Source organism: Microcaecilia unicolor, chromosome 9 (assembly GCF_901765095.1).
Source record: "Microcaecilia unicolor chromosome 9, aMicUni1.1, whole genome shotgun sequence".
Taxonomy (NCBI): Eukaryota; Metazoa; Chordata; class Amphibia; order Gymnophiona; family Siphonopidae; genus Microcaecilia; species Microcaecilia unicolor.
In genome coordinates this window covers 178,206,917-178,218,767 of record NC_044039.1, presented here as the reverse complement: position 1 = coordinate 178,218,767, position 11,851 = coordinate 178,206,917, and the positions used below count along the sequence as shown (strand labels likewise).

Sequence of the window (11,851 nt, the reverse complement as noted above, 5' to 3'; positions counted from 1 at the left end):
TGAACACTAGTAGGTGGCATCTTGTTGCCTGACAGCGGGCTTTGATCCTGGCAACCTGGTTTCGATTCACAGTGTAGCTCCTTGTGACCTTGAGCAAATCACTTTACCCTCCATTGGCCCAGGTACAAAAACTTAGATTATGAGCCCTCCAGGGACAAAGAAAGCACCTGCATCTATTGTGTACAGCACTACATACATCTAGTAGTGCTATAGAAATGATGATTAGTAGTAGTAGTGTCATGTGTCCTGCCAACATGAACTTTTATTTCCTACTGTATGTGTATTTTTAATATAACAACTTTCTCAATAAACAGTTTTTGCACAAACATAGAACAGACCACACATGTTAAAAGAAACATAACGCCCCATCCCAACACACAGGCAAGTTCACTTTTACCGACTAAACACTGCACGGGCAGAACCAGATAACCAGTATATAGCCGGTGAAGGTAAACACTTTGATTTAATACAAAACAGAAGAGACATCTGCTTTGTTTATAAACCCATTATAACCTGTGGAACAGAGAGTTAAACACCAGATTATTTTAAATTTAGAGCTTTATGCCAATTGATAAGTGGTTTGAAAATGGGCCCATAAATGTTTCAGGGCCACAACCATCTACTCACCAGCTGGCATTAAGTAATTACATACCTAAACTCTGCAATATGCTTCCAAACCTTTTAAACCATCTCCCTTTCAGACAGAAGATAAGAACCTGGCTCTAAAAGTAGGCCTTTCTCATTAGAATTGGGACTAAAATAATAGTTTTTATTATACAAAAGATCGCTACACTATTATTGGCTTATTATATATTGGAGGAGGGATTAGGGAATGCAGTAAGTTATGGGTTTCACTGTTATAGATTAGCATTTCTACATTTCAATATTTTGTAATTATAATGTTTCTTGGTTTGTTATGTCTACCTCCCTTGGAGGCTAAAGTATAATATATTTTTTTTTTAAATCAAATATAAATAAATTAACTGAACTATGCAAAACTTATTATACCACACAGCGGCAAGTACTGTAGTAGGTTGCCTATGGTCATGGGATCACCTACTACTGCTTACAATTTAGGCTAGATCTGGTTAATTAAAATAATTCTACACTACAAAAACAAAAATCTATTTAAGATGGCATTTAAAAAAACCATAAAGTCACAAACAAACCTATTCTTGGTTCTCTAAATAGACCATAATGCTTTTATGAGTTGGAATGTGCATTACTGTTAACCAAAATGTGCTGCAAATATTAAGATCAGATCACAACTTGAAGCCAAGTTAAATTTAACAGTACTTCCGTGGATCCTAGGCATAAACACAGCAGCATAAAGAACACACTGTTCACCTGAAGCTTCCAAGAAAGCTTTGAATCTCACATCTGCTTGCCCCTCTCCTCCACGCCAGTCTACCCAGTTATTGTCAGTTTGTGACCATAAATGAAAGAGAAAATACCAAGGTGCCACTGAAATCCCTCAGGTATATCAAATATTCTCCAGATCTGAATGATGTGGGCCCATACTGAAAAAGGAATCTATCCATAAGCACCGGGGATATCTGCTATGACTAGGTTGACTAAATATCTGGTAGAAGTTTTGAAAATTTCACCTACGCATATTATGATCCACTCAAATCTGGGAACTTAGCGAATGACAAGTAAATCCATCAGATCTTTCTGATAGCCTGAATAGTCAAATCTGGTCAAATCAACTTTGATCGTAGTGATATGTGACTATTTTACAAAAATATTTTAGATATAGACAGGAAATGTTTTGGGGAGTAAAAATCTTCGTATTTCCAGACATGATGAGAGCCATGCAATCACATCGGCAGTTTCTCAGGCCCAGGGTTCGGCAGTTGGGAGCTCGTTATTGTTTAAAAGTTTTCTTGTAAATGTCTAATTTGGCATAATAATGTGAAACATGTCTTTTATGAGTCATCATAATTGATTTTCTTCTTGTCCGATAAAAGCCCTAATACTCCTTTCTTCAGAGAAAATTCTGCAGGTATCTAGCTGCAGTCTCCCCAACAGATGTCTGGCATTATGGGTAGATTTGAGCAGCACTAGTAGTCTTGATTTCCTCTTTATTTTTCTTTCTTTCTTTCCTTTTTCGTTCTCATTGTGATTTTAATTTTTCCCCAATTGTGGACTATATTTTTGAGCAAAGTAAAATATTTATTTCTTATACTGTATATGTAATAAAGTTTGCAAAAATTTCCATTTACTTTGCTCTAATATATATTTTTTTACAAGTTACATACTCGGGCATGTAAATTTTGAATATTTCAAAAATAAAAAAATGTAAAAAAAAGTTCTTTGCACATTCCAGTTTCCAAGACGTTTTTCCCTCTTCAATAAAACATCTTATTTCTGAACTCTGAAGTCTGCAGCTGGATGCTTTAACGTCTTCTTTTTCTCTTTGGTGGTGGACAATCTAATATCAAAACACAACACCAGATGTTATATAGGGGGGTGTTATCAGGACTGCCATCAGCACAGCTGCAATACTGGTGGTCAGGTAGTGTGGCTACAGCCATTGGCAAAAACAACCTCAACCCCCCTCACCACCCTCAAGAGACTTCCTCTTACCAAAAAGATCACTCCCACCCAAAGAGACATCCCCAACAGTAACTCCCCCACCACTACCAAAAAAAGTATCTCTCCCAACTCAGCAATACTTAACCTGACGCCTGCTGGGACTCACCTACAGGTCACCCTGGTAGTTGCTGATGGTGTAGAAGCAGTCCTGCTTCACTCCCACTTCGCAGCCATTCCAGGTTCAAAATGGAGGCTATGATCCCTAATGGTAGTCTTGCTGTACTACTATAAGGGGTTAATCTGCCATTTAAGGGCACAAATTAGCACTTGGAGTCATAGCCATCATTTTGAACCCAGAGTGGCTACAAGGCAGAAGTGGAGGCGGACCGATCCTGCCCCATCCACTAGATTACCACAAGACCCCAGTGGGGGTTGGGAATGCTGTTCAGGTGGGATCAAGTTGGCCACTATGGCAGCTGAATTATTTCTCTTTGTGCCGGGGCCCACATTACATGCCTTTGTAGATAACACAAGCATGCCAATGCTATCTGCTGAGACATGGGACGCATGGTCTATGCCGTCTGCGCTGTGGAATAAATGCAGAGCAGTTTTGTACTTAAGGTGCAGTTAAGTACTAAAGTGCAATAAGTTTTGGAAAACATGTCCCCTAATATTTTAGGTATGTCTGATAAACACAAGGCCAATTTACTTCATAGGTTCAGCCAGTGTGGAAAAATTCAGGTCAAAGTTTTGACTATGAATTACACTGTACTGTACCTCTCTCTCTTGGCATCCAGTCCAGCTCCTCAGTATTTAGACAAGCGGTAAGGATAAACACAACAGCTTTAAAGAATTACTAACCTAACACTAACCAGACAAGCAAACATGTGGACCTCTCATCTCTGGACAACTTGTAGAAAACAAGAGATATGCAGAAAGTACCATGCAAGCTGACAGTCGTCATTTGACCCATTACTTAACATTGACTAAACATCTCAAAAACCTTGGGCAGGCCTCAGGAACAGTGGGAAGGACTAATGGAAATAAAATGATCAGGTAAGACCTAGTTTTTCCTTCCATTACCTAGCTTCCCACTATTCAAGGACCTGTGGGATGTTTAAAAGCAATCCCTAGTGTGGGTGGGATCCTGACACCACTGCCCTGAGGACCAAAGCCCCAAAACTGGCTTCCAATAATGCCGCAATGTCCACCCTGTAGTGCTTGGCAAAGGTATGCAGAGTCAACCACGTCGTCGCCTTGCAAATATCTGATGGAGACAGTAAGGTAGTCTCCACCCAGGATGTCGCTGTACGCCTTGTAGAATGAGCCCGCAAGACCTGAGCAGCCTGCTTCCCCATAAGCAAATAAACTGACGCGATAGTCTCCTTCTGCCAACAAGCAATTGTGACCTTGAAAGCCACGAGGTCAAGCCTCTGCTTATTAAAAAAACACAGTCTGTCCAATTTGCAAAACTCATTTGTGACTTCCAGATATCTAATAAGGACTCTACACACATCGAGAAGCTTCAAGGAAGAATACTGAGCCTTTTCATACTCTCTGCAAAAGGATGGAAGCTCCACAAATCGGTTGAGATGAAATGCTAATAACCACTTTTGGAAAAAAAGAAAGGAATCGTGCACAGGGAGACCCCCCCCCCCCCCCCCCCCCACCTCTAAAAAGCAGAAAAGGGGATCCCGACAAGAAATAGCCTGACGCTCTGAAACCCTAGGTGTATGAAAGAGAGGCCACAAGTGGCCTGCTCTCTGCAAGAATCGAACAATATTGGGGCGAACCACAGGAGATGTCTTCTGTAGTTGGCCCCTGAAAAAGGCCAAAGCCACAACCTGAACACTCAACGCCAATCCTTTCTAAAGACCTAACTGGAGAAACACTAAGATGTGCATGATCTGAGCAGAGAAGGGAGAAGTTCGTCAACATCAAGTCCAAAAGCGAAGAACCCCATTGGTCCACTATCAGCTGAAAACCCTGACTGGAGAGTTACCATTCTTCTGGGGCTAAGGAGTGCTGGCTGACAAAGTTCACCTCCACATTCAAGAACTCAGCAATGTGAACTGCCAACAAGCAGAGAAGATTTTTCTCTGCTCAACTTATGAGGGAGGCCACCTCTACCCCCACCACCAGACGGCTATGGTCCCACCTTGCTTGCCGATAAGCCACTGCCATTGCACTTTAAGAGAAAACTCAGACTAGGACCCCCACCAGAAGAAGGCAAAGTCTGCACTGCCCTGAGCTCCAAGCGATTTATTGACCACTGCAACTCCTATTTTGTCCAGGTGCCCTGTGCCAGATGAACTTCTAATGAGCTCCCAAACTCAACTTGCTGGCATCCTATGTCACCACCTCCCACTGTGTCATTGGAAAGGGAGCTCAGACAGTCAAGCTCCTGGGCGACAACCACCGACGCTTACTCTGGCAACCAGCATCCAAGGAAGTTGAAGGTTGTACTTCTGCGACACCGGGGATAAGTGGCTGAGAAGAGACTCCTGTAATGGCCGCATATGAGCCCTTGCTCATGGCACCACTTCCATCACCACTGTCATTGACCCCTGAACCTGGGCCTGCCTTGACTGAGAAGACGAATCTGTTGAACCAGCACTGACCTATGTTCTGCGAGGAAGATCTTTTCCCGTGCCATCTCAAATAGAGCTAAAAGATACTCCAGCGTCGGCGATGAAGTTAGTCTGCTTTTTTCAAAATTGATCACATAACCCAATGACTGTAGAAGATGGACAACTCTGTCTGTCACAGCCACACTGTCCGAATAGGACATATGAACAAACTAACATTGAGATACGGGTGAACTCAGATTTCCTGGTGCAGAAGGAAGGACACCACCACCACCATAACCTTGGTAAATATTCTTAGTGCCAGGGCAAAGCCCTGAACTGGACATGATGGCACAGCACAATAAAATGTAGAAACCTCTGAAGCAGCGGCCATATGTACATATGCAAATACACCTCCATGGGATGGAGGGCAGTGAGAAATTATCCAGCTTGAACGGAGGCTAAGACTGCCCTTAGTGTTTCCATGTGAAAGTGGGACACTCTGGGGGAGGGGGGGGGGGGGGCAGAAGTTTAGACCTTTAAGATCTAAGGCTGGATGAAAGGTGCCTTCCTTATTTGGGACAATGAAGTAGACGGAGTTATCTGCTTTGTCCCCGTTTGTCCTGGGTAATTGGAACAATGGCCCAGAGCACCAGCAAGAAATCTACAGTAGCCTGAACCTCAATCACCTTGGTTCCCTTTCGACAAGGAGACTTCAAGAAAAAAAAAGGAGCGACCAGATGGGAAACTTCAACTTGTAACCTTCTGTAGGAACATCCAGAACCACTAGTCTGATGTGATTTTGGCGCACACCTCCCAAAATTCTTGAAGATGTCCTCCCACCGGAGGAAGAGAAGAGTGGACCAGCTTCACATCATTGCGAAGCTCAGGAGGCATTAAGTGCTCTAGATGACTGAAAGGAGGACTTCCTGTCCACATGAATGGATGACTGCTGTGCCTGAAAGTGGGACTTATGATCACATTGCTGACAACCAGGCCAGTACCATCTGCTGTCTTGGAATTGAGACCAAGAGCCCCCTGAAGACAGATGACCAGAAGCTTTTCGCTTATACTCCGGCAACCACTGTGGCTTAGTTTCCCCTAGTTCTTTCACCAAGTTACTGAAGTCTTCTCCAAATAGCCACTTGCCCCAAAAGTGCAGTTTAACTATACATGGAAAAAAATCGCAGAGCTGGTGGTGATTAGTTGATTGATTTTGCTTCCTCCTTGGACTTGTTACATCCTAGGCAAATAGCTTATCGTGTGGGATATAGTATCAAAACAACATTGGCAGATCTTGTAAGTGAATTGAGAAGTATATTAGACTGGAGATCAGGCTTATATGAAAAGCGGCAGTTTTGGGGAATCATATTGGGTGAATAGATAGGTGAAGGAGAACCATCTACATGCTCTGATGCTGATGGAACAGAAGGGGGCTTACAGCTCTCCAAAGCAAAAGAAATCATTTTTGGCAGTATGGGATGCATATCTTCAATCCCTTCCACATAGAGCAAGGAGCTTGATTCTGGAACAGTTTGTAGATACCGACTCCATTACTGATGGTAGCAGGTTCTAATAGGTCAGAGTTTGACTAGAATTTTTCTACCTGCTGCACACGCTGAAACTCTCTAGGGGTGGGCCTTTTTAAAAATTTTTATTATCATTCCCAATATAAAGGTTATCACATATAGGGGGAGGGGGGAGTGAACATGAGGCGGTTTAAGATGCTTCCCATCCATCGTTCCAAGAGGTCATAAGAGTTCAGACCTCATGGGGCAGAGATGGGGGAAGACTGTAGTAGGGAGAGAGGGAAACCTTTTGGTTGGGGTAGATCAGTTCTTAAGATTTTCTGGTTAAATTATACAGGTGAAGTCATGGGCCAATTTAGGTGGGAATACAGTATTATTACAATTTCATGTTTAAAGTTGGAAGAGAAGCACTGGGGAGGGGGGAAGATGATCTTTTACATGTTTGGAGGGTTGGGAAATCAAAACCTGATTTGACAGGCTTGCTGGAAGGTGTAGCTGCAGATGAGAAATGGTTGACCATGAAGAGACTGGTGTTAAGCATAGAGAACACGGTGGTTTGCTGGGTTCACGATGGAAGGGAAGCAATGAATCTTTCTGTAACACTGTTTGGACAGTCTCCGCCAGTGGTAGAATCCTTTAAATATCTAGGTGTACTGATTGATGGAAAGCTATCATTTCTACCTCATATGGCTGGGTTGTTGCAGAATGGGTATATGACACTTAGGAAACTGAGGGCTGCTTGTAATCTGGTAGACCATGATTCTTTTTTTAAATTCTTTTGCATAGTTTATTTATGTCTCAACTTGACTATGCTACTGCCTTGTTGGCTGCAATTCCACAGTCTGAAATGCTGTGTTTTGGTGCAGAAGGTGGTTTGTTAGAAGGACTGCTTTGAACTTAATTTTCTATCAAAGAGTAAACTGTTTTGACCCCTGAGGCAGGTGCTCTTCTGAGCTGAAACACAGTCCATGTTGGATCTTTTGCATTAAATTTCTACATTGTTCGAGTCATTGTTCGAGTCATGAAGATTCTTTTGTGCTTTCTTTGCTATCTTGTTTTGTGTCCTTTTGTACCCCCCTCTTTTGCTACTTGGAAGAATCAGTGAGCTCATATGAATATGAATATTGTTTCTGCTTTTAATTTTTGTGTGACTGATGTGGATGGTTGTGAGATCTTGGGTAACTGTGTTTTACTATTTTTATGGAATTCCTTTAATATACTTTTAATATGTTATTATAGTTTGTTATTATAAACCGCTTTGATTGCTTTGGTAAGGAAGCGATATATCAAGTTTGAATAAACTATAAACCATAGACGTGACTTTGATGCTGCATCCGCTGCCCAATGCTACAACTAGAGATGCCGATATGCCGTGACACCCATACTGTGAGCAGTGCCATAAATAGCATCCGCCAAGTAAGCCAACACCACTTCCAGCTGGGCAGCACCCGTCTTGTATTGCAGACTGTTGATGCCACTTCAGGCATGCTCTAGCCACTAACAAGCTGCACACTGTCGCTTCAAGGCCCAAAGAGACCACATCAAAGGCTTTTTTCAGCGAGCCTTCCAGCTTCCTATCCTGGAGGTCTTTTATGGCAACAGCAGGACCTGGGAAGCTGCAATTTCTCTCCCTCCTCTAGTATCAATGGGTAGAGACGAGCCATGGCTTGTCCAACTCTCAGCTCCACGTCTGGTAAGACCCATTCTGCTGTAATCAGGTGTTTAATGTCCGGATGCATCAGGAAGGCCTTAGAAGGATCTCTAAGCTCACTCATGGTCAACGAAAGTGGAACTCCTGATGCCGAAGCAGAAGGCTCCTCAATGGAAAGCATCACTAATGCCGCAGAAATAAGAGTACTGAGCTCCTCTTTATGAAACAACCTCAGTACTTTCGAGTTGTCCCCCTCCTCAGTAGGGAGTCCTCCCTCCTCTAACGGCTCCTCTGAATAGACCAAGCCCACATCAGATAAGGAGGGAGAAGCAGAGATAGACCTCCAGGAGTGAACAGATGAGGCTAAACGAGATCTCAGGAGCCGGAGGAGCAGCAGGGCAAAAAACTGAAGCACCCTACAACAACTCTGTCTCTGCTTCAGTAAATGGGCCTGGTGTAAGAGCACTATAAACTCCAGGAATAAAAACAAAGATCTCGATGCAGCTGAATGCTCTGTTGGAACCTGAGGTTATAAAATGGAGGCTGTGCTCTGCACATGATCAGACAGAGGTGGTTCCTCACTGCCATTCAGCCCTGACAAAATGGTGTCCATTCCCGTGCTCTCCTGCATCAAACCGAACACTCCATTAAACCTCTTTCCTTCTTTTTTTTTTTTTAAGGTTGTTATGCTAGAAAAGGAGAGTTCCACAGGAAACAGGGGAGAGGGGAAGGGAGGGAAAAAGTAAATTTGCGAGGCACCACAGACAGGGATCTGAAGACCTCCAGATATGACTCTGCAGACACAAGTCACCAGCAAAGCTCAACTAGGGACTAGTTGACCAACTGGACCAGGAGCAAATCACTCAGAACCAGAGGCTCAAAAGTGTGGCCATCCACCTACTGGAGATAGAAAATACTGAGGAGCTGGACTGGATGCCGAGAGTTATATCTCAGCTCAGTTTTCAGTTCACTATCGCCACCTGCTGACTGATGGACACAATTATTCCACAGGTGTTGGAATAGTGGGAAGCTACATAACGGAACTCAAAATTACCTGGAACATGTGATTAAATGACTGCACAGGGAATCTGTCTTCTGAGTGGCAGCTGAGCAGTTCAGTCTCCCTTTTAAAAATTGTTACTTTTTATTGATAAATTCAAATACACTCGTAGAAATAATATTGAAAACAACCCAAAGAAATAGGTCATGTTTCTAATGAATTTAAAAAGGCCTAGCCTAGTGGCTATAAACAGGGAACCCAGAACTAATACCTAGGAAACTAGTCCTTGCTTGTCCTGTCACGCACACACACACGGAAAAATCCAGGACTAGATCAAAATTAAACCAGTTAGCAATTCTGTGTCATGCATCAAGCAATATCCTTTTCATCCTCAGCTGAAGAGATGTTAGCAACAACCCTGAAGTCTTATCCTGCATGTCTCTGATGACAGGGGAACACTGCAGTACATTTTAAAGGGCAGAAACACTACTCACAGCACAGGCTGGGGAATGTAGAAAAAGGATGTGAACTGCTAGAATATTACAGCTTACAAAGCTAACAGGGTACATAGCACTAGCAATTTACTGTGCAGAACTTACCTGGTGGCTACAGCAGCAGGCTGTATATAAAAGACTGGACAATAAAAATTTTCCTAAAGATGAGCATATAGTCGCCTTGGTGGTTTTGAAAACTTGTTGACATATGGATCAATGTTTCTTTTTTAGTTTTATGACTAACTTATTTTACTTTGTTCAGGATGTGCCTTTTGGGAAGGTGCCGATTCCTTTTTTTAAGCTCATTATACCATTTTTTAGACTTCTATTTACTGTCTGCAATCCCTCTCCTTTTTTTGGTGCAGGTGGGTTTTTTTTTTTTTTGGGGGGGGGTAAATAAACAGCTGATTCTAGCAGGTATGTTGTGCCTCTTTTATCATATGTTTTTAGTGATACCCTATTTTTTTAATTGTATTTTTTTTAATACATTTTTAATTTTTTGTCTTTTTACATATTTAATCTAATTTACCTAAATAGGTGATGTGACATCACTGCTGACATGATGTCTACATCAGGCCATCTTTAACTGTGGTTTTTGAATTTGGGCTGGAGATTTGATGGTTATTGACTTTTGGTACTGAACTACAGCTCTTTCAATGCAGTTAAGTTTTCCTGTTCACATAAGTCTTTTTGTACTGCACTTTAAAGAGCAGTTGTACAGCACTGAGGTGATTTTATGACTCCTTGTTTTTTTAGGATGCTGTTGGCTGTATTCTTTTACTTTTGATATTAGACAATTTTTCTTTTAAACACAGTAAGGGTCCTGTTTTCAAAGGCATGCTACCATTTCTAGCACATGCTAACGCTAGAGACACCCATATATTCCTATAGGTGTCTCTAGCATTAGCACGTGCTAAATTTTAGCACACACTAAAAACGCTAGCACGCCTAAGTAAACAGGGCCCCAAGTCTCTCTGCTTTTACTTGTGGTTTGCCTCCATTTGGTTTTGCTGCATTTATAAAGAGCAATGATTTACTCTTTGGCATTTTTAATTTTTTTTAGGATTTTTAAGATAATCCAGCATTATACTTCCCAGTGCTTAATATTTATTTTGTTTGTTTTATTGCTTTGCCATTGTGAAGCATAGCTGAGCACATATGTTTGTTTAACTGGTTTAGCATCTATGCTGTGTTCTTTTCATACCAGTAATTGATTTTGGTTTTTAAAGTCAACTGAAGTGACATCATTTTTTTGATAATTTATGTAGAGATGTAAATAGATCTAATAACCTTTTATTATTTATACATTTATAATATATCCCTTGATGTTTTCTTTTTGAATTGCATTAAGGCTTTTTATTTTTATTCTGCAGTTCTTTCTTCACTATTTTTGGGACTGTGCTAATCTGTTGTATTATATACTTGTGTGTTAAGTTAAAATGATAGTCATGGTCCATATGCTTAGCATTGTTTTCACCCTATGAATGTTGTTATTCAGAATTTTATTTTAATAAAGGCTCTACATGGTTAGGATTTTTATCTTATTTGAAGCTATGGGCAGTAATAACATTTATGTGGGTTTTTTTAAATATATGTTGACAGGTTATTGCAGTACATGTTTTGAATCTGTGAATGTATTGTGGAAAACTATGTGGTAAAGTTTGCATTCTTACTATTATTTTCATTTTTATATAATCTATTTTAATGATGATCTTTCTTATATATTAATTGATTTTGTTATATTTACTGTTTGTAGACCCTTGATAAAGGTTTTTCCGAAACGTGGCCAGGTTGGGTCCTGTTTCCATTAAAGTTGACATTTGGATAACTTCTTGCTGTGTTTGTCCTTCCTTGGATCGCTGCTGCTGTTTGGTTGTCTGAGAACCAGGTAAACCAGGGTTCAAATCCTGCTCCTCCCAATGACACATTTTGAGCCCTTAGGCAAGCCACTTCATTCTGCAGTGCCTCGGATACAAGACTGCAACTCCTCTAGGGCAGGGAAATACCTACTGTGTCTGAATGTAGATCAGCTTGAACTTGGATATGGAAAGGCAAGTTTAAAAAAAAAATCT

The 11,851-nt window shown here is 41.4% G+C and overlaps 1 protein-coding gene across 5 annotated transcripts in view; it reads right to left on the bottom strand.

The window, feature by feature from the left end:
* Positions 1-252: 252 nt before the first annotated feature.
* The window catches only part of SNAPC1 (small nuclear RNA activating complex polypeptide 1), a 49,427-nt gene continuing 37,828 nt past the window's right edge, over positions 253-11,851 (bottom strand). For all 5 annotated transcript variants that reach the window (XM_030214863.1, XM_030214861.1, XM_030214860.1 and 2 more), the window contains exon 11: positions 253-2,434. In XM_030214863.1, the coding sequence (XP_030070723.1) occupies positions 2,400-2,434 (35 nt within the window). In that variant the 3' untranslated portion in view covers positions 253-2,399. The remainder of the gene's footprint in view (positions 2,435-11,851) is intronic.